At 40.5% G+C, this 18,415-nt stretch overlaps 2 protein-coding genes across 2 annotated transcripts in view; one reads left to right on the forward strand and one right to left on the reverse strand.

Moving 5' to 3' along the window:
• Positions 1–18,415, reverse strand: part of LOC133649000 (uncharacterized) — a 1,204,785-nt gene that overhangs the window by 849,340 nt on the left and 337,030 nt on the right. The gene's annotated exons all lie outside the window — the stretch shown is intronic.
• stc2a (stanniocalcin 2a) lies at positions 5,631–10,299 on the forward strand. The gene is made up of 4 exons (XM_062043753.1): positions 5,631–5,922; positions 7,197–7,339; positions 7,866–8,077; positions 8,204–10,299. Exons 1-4 carry the CDS (start codon positions 5,784–5,786, stop codon positions 8,556–8,558), a joined length of 849 nt encoding a protein of 282 aa, XP_061899737.1. The 5' UTR covers positions 5,631–5,783; the 3' UTR covers positions 8,559–10,299.

Here is an 18,415-nt window from a genome sequence, read left to right on the forward strand (position 1 = left end):
CGTACGATTGACCACTAAATGGTAACACCCGAATAAGTTTTTCAACTTGTTTAAGTCGGGGTCCACGTTAATCAATTCATGGTAGCGTTTGCTGTGGTCTACTATAACGACATGTCACACAAACAACTATCAGAAATGCAGCCAATATTACATACAGATAATTAAATACACAGAGGACATAAGAAAATTAAATGAGCTCAAATATACCTGCAAACGAGGCATAATGATGCAATACGTACATACAGCTATTCTAAATAGCATGTTAGCATCAATTAGCTTGCAGTCATGCAGTGACCAAATATGCCTGATTAGCACTCCACAAAAGTCAATAACATCAACAAAGCTCACCTTTGTGCATTCACGCACAGCATAAAACATTTGGTGGACAAAATGAGACAAAGACAGAGTGGCATAAAATACGTCGAGGACATAAATACATTAAATGAGCTCAAATATACCTACAAACGAGGCATAATGATGCAATACGTACACACAGCTAGCCTAAATATCAATCAATCAATGTTTATTTATATAGCCCTAAATCACAAGTGTCTCAAAGAGCTGTAAATAGCATGTTAGCATCGATATGCCTGATTAGCACTCCACACAAGTCAATAACATCAACAAAGCTCACCTTTGTGCATTCACGCACAGCATGAAACGTTTGGTTGACAAAATGAGACAAACAAGGAGAGGCATAAAACACGTCTTACTCTGGCAGCGTCAGAGAAAGTCGTATATATAAACAAACTACGGTGTTTTCAAGGACCGCTGAAATTAGTAGGACAAAACGGCGCTCGCCAAATCCTCATCAGTGAAGCATGTTTATAAAAACAGTGGGATTTCTAATAATTAGGAAGGTTTGTGTCATGTTCGCTCTCTTACAGAAACAATATTAAAACAAAACATTTATTTTTTCCACCATCTTTTCCATTCTCACAATTTTTTTTTAAACGCTCCAGGGAGCCACTAGGGCAGTGGTTCTTAACCTGGGTTCGGTCGAACCCTAGGGGTTCGGTGAGTCGGGCTCAGGGGTTCGGCGGAAGTCAAGACACACCCGACTCATCGTGTAAATAAAAACTTCTCCCTATCGGCGTATTACGGATACGGCAACAGCAGAAGTCACACTGATTTGCAGGTGTGTAATTTGTTGTGAGTTTATGCACTGTGTTGGTTTTGTTCTTTGAACAAGGTGATGTTCATGCACGGTTCATTTTGTGCACCAGTAAAAAAAACATGGTAACACTTTAGTATGGGGAACATATTCACCATTAATTAGTTGCTTATTAACATGCAAATTAGTAACATATTGGCTCTTAACTATTCATTATTAAGTACTTATTAATGCCTTATTCGGCATGGCCTTATTATAACCCTAACCCTCTAACCCTGGCTCTAACCCTAACCCTAACCAAATAACTCTAAATTAAAGGCCTACTGAAATGACATTTTCTTATTTAAACGGGGATAGCAGATCCATTCTATGTGTCATACTTGATCATTTCGCGATATTGCCATATTTTTGCTGAAAGGATTTAGTAGAGAACATCGACGATAAAGTTTGCAACTTTAGGTCGCTGATAAAAAAGCCTTGACTGTACCGGAAGTAGCGTGACGTCACAGGTTGAAGGGCTCCTCACATTTGCACATTGTTTACACCAGCAGCGAGAGAGATTCGGACCGAGAAAGCGACGATTACCCCATTAATTTGAGCCAGGATGAAAGATTCGTGGATGAGGAACGTGAGAGTGATTAGAGTGCAGTGTGAATTATATTTTTTGTGATGTGAATTATATTTATATAGCGCTTTTCTCTAGTGACTCAAAGCGCTTTACATAGTGAAACCCAATATCTAAGTTACATTTAAACCAGTGTGGGTGCACTGGGAGCCGGTGGGTAAAGTGTCTTGCCCAAGGACACAACAGCAGTGACTAGGATGGCGGAAGCGGGAATTGAACCTGCAACCCTCAAGTTGCTGGAACGGCCACTCTACCAGCCGAGCTATGCCGCCCCAGTGCAGGACATATCTTGTTTCGCTCTGACCGTAACTTAGGTACAAGGGCTCATTGGATTCCACACTCTCTCCTTTTTCTATTGTGGATCACGGATTTGTATTTTAAACCACCTCGGATACTATATCCTCTTGAAAATGAGAGTCGAAAATGTGAAATGGACATTCACAGTGACTTTTATCTCCACGACAATACATCGGCAAAGCACATTAGCTACGGAGCTAACGTGATAGCATCGTGCTTAACTGCATATATAAACAGAAGAAATAAGCCCCTGACTGGAAGGATAGACAGAAGATCAACAATACTACTATCAGGAGACACCGAACCAAACACTGGACCTGTAACCACACGGTTAATGCTTTCCAGCCTGGCGAAGCCTAGCAATGCTGTTGCTAACAACGCCATTGAAGCTAACTTAGCTACGGGATCTCGACAGAGCTATGCTAAAAACATTAGCTCTCCACCTACGCCAGCCCTCATCTGCTCATCAACACCCGTGCTCACCTGCGTTCCAGCGATCGACGGCGCGACGAAGGACTTCACCACGATGATCGGTGCGGTCGGCGGCCCCGGAGACGGAGTAAGTCAAGGTGAGGACAGCGGTGAGGACAGCGGCGCGGCGGCGGACGGCGTTGTAGCTTTTGACGACACCCCGGCCGCCATCAGAGTCGGCAAGAAACATATATTTCCCCAAAGTTACGTACGTGACATGCACATGGCGGCACGCACGTACGGGCAAGCGATCAAATGTTTGGAAGCCAAAGCTGTACTCACGGTAGCGCGTCTGCTATCCAACTCAAAGTCCTCCTGGTTGTGTTGCTGTAGCCAGCCGCTAATACACCAATCCCACCTACAGCTTTCTTCTTTGCCGTCTCCATTGTTAATTGAACAAATTACAAAGGATTCACCAACACAGATGTCCAGAATACTGTGGAATTATGTGGTGAAAACAGACAACTTAAGCTGGCGACCGTGCCATTCCAAAATGTCTCCTTCAACCCTTGACGTCACGCGCAAATGTCATCATACATAGACGTTTTCAGCCGAAAGTTAAAATTGCACTTTATAAGTTAACCCGGCCGTATTGGCATGTGTTGCAATGTTAAGATTTCATCATTGATATACAGTGTTGGGACTAACTTTCTGTAACGCCGTCAGTTTCGGCGGTAACTAGTAATCTAACGCGTTATTTTTTATATTCAGTAACTCAGTTACCGTTACTACATGATGCGTTACTGCGTTATTTTACGTTACTTTTTATGTAGTATCGGCTAGAAACAGAAGATCTGAGTGTGTTTTATTGCAGCGCTACGGTGTCGTTCTTCTGAATCTCTTGTGTCACACGGAGGAGGCGCGCTGTGTGTGTGTCTGAGTGTGGGAAGGGGAGGGAGGGGAGGGGTGAGCGCAGCAGCATTCGTGAGGGAGGGGCGGAGACAGAGAGAGCGAGAGAGTTGTTAACGCGCATGCGTCGCCAGGCTCAGCTTTTTATCGATAGATTTATCAGATTTAATTTGTTATTATCTATAGCAGGGGTGTCAAAAGTGTGCACCGGAGGCCATTTGCAGCCCACAGCTAATGTTTTAAAGGCCCACAGCACATTCTAAAAATACTATTAAAATAAACAAAAACATAACAAAATTGAAATAAAAAAGCTTAAAGGTTAAATGTAATTTAGAAAGAGTTGCAATGTTGACTAATACAACAAAGCTGTTTTTTTTTCTTTCAAACTGTCATTGCTCAAAACATGATATTGAATCATAATCAATGTTATTATGAATTATAGTACACACACTCTGTCAATTCTCTTATATACTCTTTATTTCTAGACTTCTAGGGTGTTTGATTATCACATCACTCTAAATGTATAGACTATAAAGTTCACAAACAAAAAGAGGGATGCTAGTGGGGCAGGCCAATCTTTCCTTATCTCTAAACTAAAACTGGGGAAATGTGTAGAGTGTTCTGGGCTTCAGACAAGATTTTATTTCAGAATTCCTTGAGAGAAAAAACGCCTGGTTAGGCTTTGGTATGTAAAGTTAAAGTACTTCCTTGGTTTACATGCTATGTTGTTATTATGCTGTTTGTTACTTATGTATGTTATGTTGCAGCTATTTAAAATAGTTTTGTCAATTTGTTCTGGCCTGAAATAAATTGGCCCTTTGAAACATATCTTTGTCTTTGTGTGTTGTATGTAGAGCACATTGCTTAGCAGAGTTCAGTGATGCAAATGCATGTCAAGTTGATCAACAGATTTGTATTATTCTCCAGTGCAATAACAGTACTGAAATGAAGGCTATAAGGGCATTAATGGGAGCTTTAAAAAAAAAAAAAGAAGAAAAAAAAAGTAACTAAATAATTACTTTTCACAGTAACGCATTACTTTTTGGTGTAAGTAACTGAGTTAGTAACTGAGTTACTTTTGAAATAAAGTAACTAGTAACTGTAACTAGTTACTGGTTTTCAGTAACTAACCCAACACTGTTGATGTATAAACTATCAGACTGCGTGGTCGGTAGTAGTGGGTTTCAGTAGGCCTTTAAGTCTTTGTTACTTAGAACAGTGGTCCCCAACCACCGGGCCACGGCCCGGTACCAGTCCGTGGATCGATTGGTACCGGGCCGCACAAGAAATTACAAAAAAATATATATATATTTTTTTATTTTTTTATTTTTTTAATTAAATCAACATAAAAAACACAAGATACACTTACAATTAGTGCACCAACCCATAAAACCTCCCTCTCCTATTTACACTCATTCGCACAAAAGGGTTGTTTCTTTCTGTTATTAATATTTCTGGTTCCTTCATTATATATCAATATAGATCAATACAGTCTGCAGGGATACAGTCCGTAAGCACACATGATTGTATTTTTTTATGACCAAAAAAAAATTCCCCCCCCCCCCGGTCCGTGGGACAAATTTTCAAGCGTTGACCGGTCCGCAGTTACAAAAAGGTTGGGGACTACTGACTTAGAATATGTTCCCCATACTTAAGTGTTACCAAAATCATATAACTCCGTCTTGAATTTGAAAAAAAATAACATTTTATTTTTCTGTAAAGCAGGGTTCGGTGAATGCGCATATGAAACTGGTGGGGTTCAGTACCTCCAACAAGGTTAAGAACCACTGCACTAGGGCGCCGCTAAAAGACCCGCTCGAGAGCCGCGGGTTGCCGACCTCCGTGCTAATCCATCTGAACAAAACATCATGTTAGCTGTGCTTTTTATGGGTGAAAAAGAACATTAGTGTCATATCGAATTATATATCTGAATTTAGTTTTTAATTATTAAAAAAAGCATTAAATCTTATACTGTTGAAGAATTATTAGGCAAAAAAAAACCCACTGTATTTGACACAACAGCATTCTCACCAAGTCATATAATGTTGTATTTATTTTTGCACTGACAGTGTTCCAAACCCCACTCGGTCGTCCAAAAGTGGTGTAAAATATTTATTTTACACCAACGCCACAGTTTTTATGGCAAAATGGGTAACTTTCCCTAGCCACGCCCCCCAAAGCCTTGGACGTGGGATGCCTCCCGTCCGTGATTGGTGGAGAGACGCCGAGCGACAACACCTGCTTAACTCCTTCATCCAAATTGACACCCGGGACTCAGAGCAATATAGGCAGCATCCACGGCGCCGCATGCAGTTAGTTCTACACCGGGCCGCATCCGCGCGGTTCCCCGCTCCAAGGTGAACCTCCACGCTGCATCCGCACGTTACACGCACACCCACTGGCGGGTCTTTTGCCGGCGCAGACGCGATGTTGTTTAAAGTGGCCGTGGCGCTGCTGGTTCTATCCGTACTGGAGCAAGTCATGGGCTCGGATAATATCGACATTTACGACACTCCGCCGGAGAAGCCCGTCATCCATAAAGGACGTCTCTCCCTGCAGAACACAGGTAAGCAACATATGATGCATGGATCTGCGTGGGGATCTGCAAAGTGTGTACTGTGGGGGTGGTGGGGTGGGGGGGATTATTAGTGCATGCGTGTAAAAGTCACGTCAGTCTGCTTGGCTCAACCTGTATACAAAGGCGGTATCTTGTAACTAATATTGGACAGAAATACAATATGTTAGTAAACTAATAATAGTATGACCTAAGGCAGGGGGTGACAAAAGTGTGGCCCGGGGGCCATTTGCGGCTGCAGTTTTTTTGTTTTGATTACTGCAGCCCCCGGCACATTGTAGAAATCAAACAAACAAAAGGCACAAATTAGCCTTTTGCAAAATGTAAAAAATAATAATGAGAAGTATCCATTTGTCGGTCGCATCCTTAGGATTCTTCAGTTACTAAAGTTTGGACACCATTAATCTAAGGAATTTGCCTGAGAAGCTGGACAGGACAAAAAAAAAAAAAAAAAAAATCTAAGGAATTAGGTACATCCAAAATAAATTGGAATATGCAACATTGTCATGTAATGCAAGTTTTTTTTCAGTCAGTCAAATCTCTGCTTAGTTGCTGAAAAATGCTCTTCTGCTTCAAATCCGATTATTAGAGACTAGACGGTCTGGCGTACAATTGGGCCAACTCCGAGGCAGGTTTAATATCAGCAGCGTGTAACTCGATGCACGCCGCGGCCAAGCTCGTACCATCCGAGCACATTCTTGCAATGCCAAAACAAGCACTGCTGACGGCGCGCTTAAGTCCGGGGGCCGACAAACCGGACGAGTGCTCGAGCTGCGCTTTGCACCTGAAGAGGTTTAAAAATACAGAAGTCGCGACATTCATTTATCAGCTTCGACTCCCCCCCCCCAGTCTGACATTTTACTCGGGTCCAACAGGTGTGATTTGCTAACTGCGAATCCTATCATGCAAGCTGTCAAAATGTGAAGTTGTCGACTCGTGGCAATTTCACATCCAACAGCAATGTCTGTGGTTTGCGCCTGCCATTCATTCATAACTGCAGTAGACAGTAATGTGGCAGCCACTGGTAGATTTTCTTACTGCGTCGTACTTGTTTACAACCAGGCAATAGTAACAAGAGCACTCTAGATTCCCAACTTAATAGACAATGCTGTATCTGCAATGCACCATCCCAGTCTTCAATGATGTAGTAACAGCTATCCCCGATTGTTTATTTGACTGCAAGTCAGTGCAAAAGTACCAAGCATTGCATTTTGCAGTAATGCGTCGCCGCCTCCTCGCTTTAACCATGTTGTCCCTTTCCACAGCCGAGATCCAGCACTGCCTGGTGAGCGCGGGAGACGTCGGCTGCGGCGTGTTCGAGTGCTTTGAGAACAATTCCTGCGAGATACGAGGGCTACAGGAGATCTGCATGACGTTCCTGCATAATGCTGGCAAATTTGACTCGCAGGTATTACGAGACGGTTTGCAAAAATGTTATAACCAGGGGGCAACATTCCTTTTCACTGACTGTCTGCCGCAGACTCCTCCGTGAACAGATTTGTTTATTTCCGTTACTGCATATTAGCTTTTGTACATGTGCATTTGGGTTGATGCACTGTACAGCTAGAGTCTCCAACCGGCTTGCCAAAATCTAACATGCAAATGTAACTGCATTTTCCACTTGCCAAACGTAACAACAAATGTAACAAATGGGTCTTTTCTGGAAATGACTTTCATCTTCCCTTTGACAGGCTATACTGGCTCTATAATGTAGGGTTGTAGCGCCATCTGTTGCTATGGCAATCATTTGAAAACCTGCACACACATTTGTATATACTTTTGAATGGCCCTAAAGTGCGAAGATAGGTTAAAAGTGTAACGTGGACATACAGATGGTGCAATCAGCAGCCCATGTCTTAAAAATCTGCAATATACTGACTCTAAAATACTGTTTGTCTGCTGTTATGTTCACCTAATTATACGTCTGTGCACAGGGGAAATCCTTCATCAAAGATGCTCTGAAATGTATGGCCCATGGGCTTCGACATAAGTTCAGCTGCATCAGTAGGAAGTGTGTGTCCATTAAGGAGATGGTGTTCCAGCTGCAGAGAGAGTGTTATGTTAAACACAACCTTTGCTCAGCTGCAAAGGAGAATGTGGGTGTCATGGTGGAGATGATCCATTTCCAAGATCTTTTCCCTAAAGGGTAAGTGAAAAATAGCCTCAACTTTTATGTGTTTGCTTACCCTTTACCATTCTTCCTTGTTTAGTCAAAGTATTCCACCCCTATTTGTGCAAACATAATTTAATTTATTGGCTTCTGTCTGCCCAGTCCTTATGTGGAGCTAGTGAATATTCTGCTGGGCTGCGGAGAGGAAGTGAAGGAGGCATTAACCCGCAGCGTCCGGCTCCAGTGCGAGCAGAACTGGGGAGCTTTGTGCGACAGCCTTAGCCTCTGCTCCTCACTGACGCCGCCCCCGCCCAGTGCAGCCGCCGAACAGCGCCGCTCTTTGCTCCCGCACCCACCTCAGCCGGAGCACGCACGCCCCCCGCGGCACGGGGACAAGGGCGGCAAGGTGGCTTTCCACGCCCACCAGCGCGGTCGCAACCCCGGGTTGCGGCGCCAGAGTCCAGATGCAGTGGCGGCTGAGCAGGAAGACCCCCAGGTCACCGACATCCGGAGGTGAAAATGCAGGAGATTACAACACTGATAACCCCAACACCGTTTGAAAAGCACACTTGCAGACTAATGGACATGTTCACATGATCACACACACAGCAGAAAGCACCAAACCTCTTTCCTGGGCTCTTTTCACCCTTTCCAGTCATTCCAGCAGTCCTACATGGTGAACTTGCAGGGTAATTGTGGCATAGCATGTACAGTATTGTCACGCCTGACTGTAGGCCTCTTTTAACATGAATAGTGATTGTTATCATTATTAAGACTATTTTGACTCTAATATTTCTCTAATCATACTTACTGTAAGATTTGACTATATTTGTATTATTTATTACATTCTTTATATCTGAAATATCAAAATGTACATAGAAAAAAAACTATCTATATTTATATGAACATGTATAAATATAGTTTAAAAAACACAGTAGCGATGGTAATATGTTTGTAATAGTATATGCAGTGCTGTTGTCCTCACAGTATTGCACCGATCACTCGTTATGTAGATATGTAACATACACCATTTGTTGTGTCGAAGTGCGAGTGTGTATTGTAATGTGTAGATACTTGATAGTGAAATACAAATTGTACAGGTCCGAAGTCCAGTTCTGGCACATAATAATAACAATAGTGTATAATAGCCATGATGCCACAACAGATGTTAAAGTGGAAAAATGGCCCCCTAAAGGAATGAAAATGGCATATTATGAATTCACTCAAACTGCTAACTGATGGAGGATAATATTGAAGAGTAAGCTAAACAGAAATAGTTAGTGTATGTCTTTCTCTGAACCGAACATAGAAGTTTCTATGTGTACACACAATGGGGTCTAAACTTATTCTTTACAAAGAATCAATGAATGTTCTGTTTTTATGAGCCACAAACAATCTTTGCTAATGCACTTTGTCAGCTTTTTATTTGGGACTGCTGAAAGTAAAGACATGAAATCATCCCCGACACATATTTTTTGTACATTTGAGCAACCCCTCTCCTCTTTATCAACTACCAAATTCTGTGTGTGTGTGCTCATTGCTCTAAGGGTTAGGTTGAGCCATGTGGCCCTTTATGCCTTGACATAGATCCTCCATTGCACATTTTTAAACTAGCCCCTCACCAAGGTTAGGGGAAGGCCTGTTCTTGTGTCTTTGAACTGCAGGCAATGCAGCAAGGACCCAGTAACTAGGTCCACACATGGGGTACTGTTATTCTAAATGTTATATTTACAGAGGCCACCAGAGAATTCCTCTGGGCTACAGCCAAGAGTCTGCAACACCAGGCCTGTGTAGGAAGAACTAGAGAGACAGACCTTTTTTTATGGGATTCTTCCTTCAGGTCAACATTTTAAGGCCAGTTAAATGCTTACGTGGTGGAAGTGAAGCACTAATAAGTGAGCAAAACACAATCGTCACACATTTCAATGTCATAGAATATCTAACCTGTCCCTGCAAGTGATTTAGAAGCTGTTTTTTGTTTGTTTGTTTGTTTTGTTTTTGGTGGCGGTTGGGATTCCAGTGGCATCCCATCATAAGACATAAGCTATATTTTATTGAAAATGTACTGTATATGTGTAATGTGACTTTCTTTGTAATACTTTAGTGGCCTTTCTTTTTAGACAATAAACTGTGTTCCTTGTAATACCAGTGCTATACATAACCCATCAAATGCTCTCACATTCAAGCTTATGATCCAATGAGTGTTTGTGGACTTGCACCAGATGTATCTCTTAATCATTAAAATATTTGTATCTTTATTTTGTACAGTAAATCATGAGTCTTTGTGTAAATGTATGCAGTGGGGGGATAAGTGGAAATATTGTGCCCCAAGCACAGGGCAACCCTGGGGCTTTTGTAAAGTGTTTATAAATGTTTCTGCCATTTGAATATGTAAGTTATGCAAACGATGTGACACATGTTATAATAAAGTAAATTTAGCTGAGAAAGTTCAATAATAAGGTTGCTTGAATCTAATGAAGAATGTATAAGACTAATTACACTCTCTCTTAATAATGCAAAATGGTTTGTTCCCCTTGGATAGGCAAACTTTGCTTGGAACATTTCTGTCAACACAGACATAAGGTCATCAACGCTCGCCTTTATGCATTCAAACAAAGCACGAACATTTTGGAACAAAGTGTGAGCTGATAAAAGAAAGGTAAAACAAAAACTATCTATACATACAAACCCCGTTTCCATATGAGTTGGGAAATTGTGTTAGATGTAAATATAAACGGAATACAATGATTTGCAAATCCTTTTCAACCCATATTCAATTGAATGCACTACAAAGACAAGATATTTGATGTTCAAACTCATAAACTTTATTTTTTTTTTGCAAATAATAATTAACTTAGAATTTCATGGCTGCAACACGTGCCAAAGTAGTTGGGAAAGGGCATGTTCACCACTGTGTTACATGGCCTTTCCTTGTAACAACACTCAGTAAACGTTTGGGAACTGAGGAGACACATTTTTTAAGCTTCTCAGGTGGAATTCTTTCCCATTCTTGCTTGATGTACAGCTTAAGTTGTTCAACAGTCCGGGGGTCTCCGTTGTGGTATTTTAGGCTTCATAATGCGCCACACATTTTCAATGGGAGACAGGTCTGGACTACAGGCAGGCCAGTATAGTACCCGCACTCTTTTACTATGAAGCCACGTTGATGTAACACGTGGCTTGGCATTGTCTTGCTGAAATAACATTGGTAACATTGCTTGGATGGCAACATATGTTGCTCCAAAACCTGTATGTACTTTTCAGCATTAATGGCGCCTTCACAGATGTGTAAGTTACCCATGTCTTGGGCACTAATACACCCCCATACCATCACAGATGCTGGCTTTTCAACTTTGCACCTATAACAATCTGAATGGTTCTTTTCCTCTTTGGTCCGGAGGACACGACGTCCACAGTTTCCAAAAACAATTTGAAATGTGGACTCGTCAGACCACAGAACACTTTTCCACTTTGTATCAGTCCATCTTAGATGAGCTCAGGCCCAGCGAAGCCGACGGCGTTTCTGGGTGTTGTTGATTAACGGTTTTCGCCTTGCATAGGAGAGTTTTAACTTGCACTTACAGATGTAGCGACCAACTGTAGTTACTGACAGTGGGTTTCTGAAGTGTTCCTGAGCCCATGTGGTGATATCCTTTCCACACTGATGTCGCTTGTTGATGCAGTACAGCCTGAGGGATCGAAGGTCACGGGCCTAGCTGCTTACGTGCAGTGATTTCTCCAGATTCTCTGAACCCTTTGATGATCTTACGGACCGTAGTTGGTGAAATCCCTAAATTCCTTGCAATAGCTGGTTGAGAAAGGTTTTTCTTAAACTGTTCAACAATTTGCTCACGCATTTGTTGACAAAGTGGTGACCCTCGCCCCATCCTTGTTTGTGAATGACTGAGCATTTCATGGAATCTACTTTTATACTCAATCATGGCACCCACCTGTTCCCAATTTGCCTGTTCACCTGTGGGATGTTCCAAATAAGTGTTTGATGAGCATTCCTCAACTTTATCAGTATTTATTGCCACCTTTCCTAACTTCTTTGTCACGTGTTGCTGGCATCAAATTCTAAAGTTAATGATTATTTGTACAAAAACATTTTTTTTTATCAGTTTGAACATCAAATATGTTGTCCATCCATCCATTTTCTACCGCTTAATCCCTTAGGCTCCAGCGCCCCCCGCGACCCCGATCTCAGCTACAATCGGGCGGAAGGCGGGGTAAACCCTGGACAAGTCGCCACCTCATCGCAGGGCCAACACAGATAGACAGACAACATTCACACTCACATTCACACACTAGGGCCAATTTAGTGTTGCCAATCAACCTATCCCCAGGTGCATGTCTTTGGAGGTGGGAGGAAGCCGGAGTACCCGGAGGGAACCCACGCAGTCACGGGGAGAACATGCAAACTCCACACAGAAAGATCCCGAGGCCGGGATTGATCTCACGACTACTCAGCACCTTCGTATTGTGAGGCAGACGCACTAACCCCTCTTCCACCGTGATGCCCCCCAATATATATATATATATATATATATATATATATATATATATATATATATATATATATATATATATATATATATATATATATATATATATATATATATATATATATATACATATATATATATATATATATATATATATATATATATATATATATATATATATATATATATATATATATATATATATATATATATATATATATATATATATATAATAAATATATAAAAAATATATTTGAACTCACAATACCTCTCATAGTGGGTTGATTTGAGTGGAAGTGGCAGGCCAACCGTTATATCTGCCACCTAATCAACGTTTTGCTCTGCTACTTTGTTGGTTAAAAAAGTGAGTACCGCTGATTTCTTCGCTGGCCGGGTACGGCTCAGGTGCCACTTTCTGCTTTCGTAAATCACAACTTGTGATTGGATACTTGGGAGTGACAAGTGAGTATCCAATCACAGTCACGTTTAACGTAAAGCTACCTATAGGCTACTGTCTACAACTTGTGAACTGATCGGCTATCACAACTGTCTGTTAACAGAATGTCCTCAGTTCGTTAAACTGCACAGCCGCCGCTAATGTTGGGTCAGAAGGCAGAGTTCATACAGCGCTGGCAACAAGCTAGTTGAATTTTGATTGGATAAAAGCTATAACGTAAAACAAGCAACACTGGAGCCTAATATGACATGAAGAGAATATGATGAATACTTTAATATATTTATGAAAAGTCAAAAATAAAATTAACTTTTAATAATTAATGATCATGATTTATGTTAGGCCAGCAGGGAAGGCCTTGCTGGCCCTGATGGCACACCACTGATATATATATATATGTATATAATAATATATATATATATATATATATATATATATATATATAATAATAATAATAAAAACAGATTTTATTTGTAAGAAGCACTTTATATTGAGTAAACGATCTCAAAGTGCTACGGTGTATTAAAGAAAAGAAAATAAATAAAAAAAGATAATAAAGAAATTAAAAAAATAAAAACTAGAACAGCCAAATAGCTATAGCTAGTATGCACATATCTAAAAAAGGGCTTTTTTAAAAAGAAGGGCTTTTAAGCCTTTTTTAAAAGCATCCACAGTCTGTGGTGCCCTCAGGTGGTCAGGGAGAGCGTTCCACAGACTGGGAGCGGCGGAGCAGAAAGCCCGGTCTCCCATTGTTCGTAGCTTTGTCCTCTGAGGTTGGAGGAGGTTAGCCTGTCCGGAGCGGAGGTGTCGTGTGGAGGATTTGGGGGTGAGTAAATAAATAAATGATAAATGGGTTATACTTGTATAGCGCTTTTCTACCTTCAAGGTACTCAAAGCGCTTTTGACAGTATTTCCACATTCACCCATTCACACACACATTCACACACTGATGGCGGGAGCTGCCATGCAAGGCGCTATCCGGCAGCCATCAGGAGCAAGGGTGAAGTGTCTTGCCCAAGGACACAACGGGCGTGACTAGGATGGTAGAAGGTGGGGAGTAATTAATATATATATATATTAAGTTAGAAACAGAGACGTCACTAAGTTTCAAAAGCAGGGGGAGGCTTAACTCTGAGGAGATTCATTAATAACATAATAATAATAATAATAATAATAATAATAATAATAATGCTCTATTATTCGTTTTACCACTGATGACAATCCTATATGTGCGTCAGCTAATCTCTATTTTACACTGTGAAGTATAGTAAAACTTGACAGATTTGTAATTATCTTTAGGTGAATAGTGACAGTGTACATGCTTAATTAAATTCACATACTGGCCACTTTATATTTAATTTGTTGACACTGGTTTGTAAGAAAGAAAGAAAGAAAACAACTAATTATTAAGGGGAGTTTATCTAGATACATTTATCCTATCTTAAAAAAAGTCAAAAACATAATCAAGGTGTTTTCATGTATTTAAAAAAGCTGGTTTCAACCAAATCCATGAAATAGTTTTTAGTGCATATAAACAAACCAAGTGTGTGAGTATGAGGCGGCTACGTTGGGTTTTCCTTCAGGGGTCTTATGTATATGTTTCCCAGAATTTGGTGCTACACCCCTGAATGTATATGTATATGCATATGTATATGTATATGCGTGATTTGTTGGCACATTTAAGTGGAACATAATGCTGCAAATGTTTCAGTGCTGAGTCTGAAGCAGGTCAGTAGAAAGAGTCGGTGTGCACACAGGTTAAAAGACACCCCCTTCTCATCTGACCAGTGTGTTTAAAGTTTCAGGCACTGGAAATATCCTGCCTATTTATAGTTCCAAACATTGACATCATCAGCTCTGGGTTGAGCTCGCAGTGTCACTTTTTAGAAGGGACTACATTATGTCACATTGTATAGTGAGACGTGTGACAAAGTTTGAGTTCATTCTAGAACAAATGTAGGTCAGCTAAGCTCACGTTCACGATGGCTCTAAATGGGAATCTGGCATACAAACCCCGTTTGTTTTTGTCTCTAAACGGTGTGACAGAGAAGAGACAAGGCACCACATTACTAGTCATAATATTCTATACATCTTCTGCTGTACCGCTGGGACTCTTCCATGTCAATGCTTCATGTAATGGCTGAGGGTGTAGTGATACAAAATGACCACTGAGTGGTGACATTTCTCTAATATTTCTGTCTAGAAAGTATTTGAACAGTGACAGTTTAGTGATGTCCCCAACTCCCAAAACAATGGATATAGATTGAAAATAAAACAACCATCTTGTTTTATTGCAAATATGTTGGTTACCTAACTGTGTGTCCCATTTATATTACATAACACAAAGTGTAAGAATAAAGGACAGTGTGATCAGGGAAGCTTTTAGATAGAACATTTATAACACAAAGATCTACAAAGGCAGAAAACAAGTACAAATCATATAAGAACAAGCTAACTGGCATCCTACAAACACGTTGGAAAGAATATTAGAGTTAATTATTAGACCGGAACAAAAACAATATGAGAGCAACATAGGGCATCCTAAATAACATTTGAAAAAATGGTGCTAAAAGGAGTATCCTGAACAATTCTCAGACAGAAATGTAAAAAATGACAATATGAACAAAGTAGTGGAAAGCTTCAATTAGTTTTTTGTGAACATTGGACCAAATCTAGATGAAAAGATACCAAATCCCGAGTCAGTTGAGGACTTGAATGACACTACAGATAGAAACCTTAACTTTATGTTCTTCGAAAGTGTGAGTAAAGAGAAAATTATCAATATTGTGAAAAAATGTCAATCCAATACCTCAACTGAGGTGGCGACTTGTCCAGGGTGTACCCCGCCTTCCGCCCGATTGTAGCTGAGATAGGCTCCAGCACCCCCCGCGACCCCGAAGGGAATAAGTGGTAGAAAATGGATGGATGGATGGATATGGAAACGATAAAAAAAAAGGTTATAAGTAGGGATGTCCGATAATGGCTTTTTGCCGATATCCGATATTCCGATATTGTCCAACTCTTTAATTACCGATACCGATATCAACCGATACCGATATCAACCGATATATGCAGTCGTGGAATTAACACATTATTATGCCTAATTTGGATAACCATGTATGGTGAAGATAAGGTACTTTTTTTTAAAAATTACAAAATAAGTTAACTAAATTAAAAACATTTTCTTGAATAAAAAAGAAAGTAAAACAATATAAAAACAGTTACATAGAAACTAGTAATTAATGAAAATGAGTAAAATTAACTGTTAAAGGTTAGTACTATTAGTGGACCAGCAGCACGCACAATCATGTGTGCTTACAGACTGTATCCCTTGCAGACTGTATTGATATATATTGATATATAATGTAGGAACCAGAATATTGATAACAGAAAGAAATGGGGGGAGGGAGGTTTTTTGGGTTGGTGCACTAATTGTAAGTGTATCTTGTGTTTTTTATGTTGATTTAATAAAAAAAACACAAAAAAAACACAAAAAAAACGATACAGATAATAAAAAAAACGATACCGATAATTTCCGATATTACATTTTAACGCATTTATCGGCCGATAATATCGGCAGGCCGATATTATCGGACATCCCTAGTTATAAGGTTATAATAATAAAGCTGACGATGCCATGGGAGGACCGCTTAGGGGAGGCCCATGAAAGGAAGGAGAGCAAATATGAACAACTGGTCATCAGCTGTCGTGAACAAGGCGAAAAGGCAAGATGTATGCCCATCGAGGTTGGCAGCAGAGGATTTATGGGGCACTCACTTCACAAAGCCCTAAGTGCCCTGGGCATCACAGGATCAGCAAGAAGCAGAGCCATCAGGAACATCACAGAAGCAGCTGAGAAAGCCTCGAGGTGGCTCTGGATCCGAAGAGAAGAACCATGGGGAGGACAAGCAAGTGCCACCTGAACACAGTTGGGTCACCGGGGAGAGGGTGTATTATGTTTGAAAGACCCGAAACACCTTATGGAACATCACTGAGGATGTGTTCAGGCGCATCTGAAGATGTATCAAATAACTTGAAGAGACTTCAGAACCTTTAACATATAATATTAACCTATAATTTCAAACAGGCAAATTCCCAGACAAAATTAAAACTGGAGACAAACAACAGTTTACAAACTACAGAACTGTTTCTCTGCTTCCACAATTTTCTAAAATTCTTGAAAAACTGTTTAACAACAGATTGGACACATGCATAAATAAAAACAAAACACTCACAGACAACCAATACGGATACAGAGCCAACATTTCAACATCAATGCCAATAATCTAAATAACGGAAGAGATAACCAATACAATAGATAGCAAAAAATGTGCTGCTGCAGTGTTTATGGACTTAACAAAACCATTTGACACAATCAATCATAATATCTTAATAAACAAATTAGAACGGTGTGGCATCAAAGGTTTGGTCTTGAACTGTGTAAGGAGCTACTTAACCAGTAGTGTAGATGGGAGAACAAATGTCTACAGAACTGAAAGTATATTGTGGCGTACCTCAGGGATCAATACTGGGACCAATATTGTTCAATCTTTATATAAACATTTGTCAAGTTACAAAAGACTATTTGGAGATGACACGACTGTGTTTTGTTCAGGAGAGAACACACAGAAGCTAATATAAATATTAACAGAATAAATAAACAAATCAAAAAGATGGTTTGACAAAAACAGACTATCTTTGAATCTCAACAAAACTAAAATAATGCTATTTGGTAACAGTAGAAGGGAAAGTCAGACACAAATACAAATAAACGAAGTAGATAATGAAAGGGTAAATAAATAAATGGGTTATACTTGTATAGCGCTTTTCTACCTTCAAGGTACTCAAAGCGCTTTGATAGTATTTCCACATTCACCCATTCACACACACATTAGCACACTGATGGCGGGAGCTACCATGCAAGGCGCTAACCAGCAGCCATCAGGAGCAAGGGTGAAGTGTCTTGCCCAAGGACACAACGGACATGACTAGGATGGTAGAAGGTGGGGATTGAACCCCAGTAACCAGCAACCCTCCGATTGCTGGCACGGCCACTCTACCAACTTCGCCACGCCCTGCTCGACCTGTCTTTCTTTTATTCTTTCTTTGTTAGTGTTACACTTCTGCCTGGTGCCTAATTAAAGGACCCTCCACCTGTACATCGCTTGCCTTCCCTACATCCTGGGATCACGCCCACAGCCGCAATGCGCCGTCGTCACAATACTTATAATATATCAACATTTGTATTTGCCTTCAAAGCAAGGTGAAGCCTCCATAATTTACAATTGACTATGTACACAACAAACAATATGTCCTATTTCCAAAAATGTTTTGTTTACGTCAGGGCCGTTTTTTGGTATGGGCCCGAGGCGCAATCGATGTAAGGGGGTACGTACGCACGCACACACACACACA

This window comes from Entelurus aequoreus, linkage group LG04, assembly GCF_033978785.1.
Source record: "Entelurus aequoreus isolate RoL-2023_Sb linkage group LG04, RoL_Eaeq_v1.1, whole genome shotgun sequence".
NCBI classification, from domain to species: Eukaryota; Metazoa; Chordata; class Actinopteri; order Syngnathiformes; family Syngnathidae; genus Entelurus; species Entelurus aequoreus.

Bases quoted from the DNA above. Each gene is read 5' to 3' on its own strand.
- stc2a (XM_062043753.1), top strand. From the start codon at position 5,784: ATGTTGTTTAAAGTGGCCGTGGCGCTGCTGGTTCTATCCGTACTGGAG. The intron at 5,923-7,196 runs GTAAGCAACATA...CCCTTTCCACAG, and splicing joins TCTCTCCCTGCAGAACACAG to CCGAGATCCAGCACTGCCTG. The intron at 8,078-8,203 runs GTAAGTGAAAAA...CTGTCTGCCCAG, and splicing joins CAAGATCTTTTCCCTAAAGG to TCCTTATGTGGAGCTAGTGA.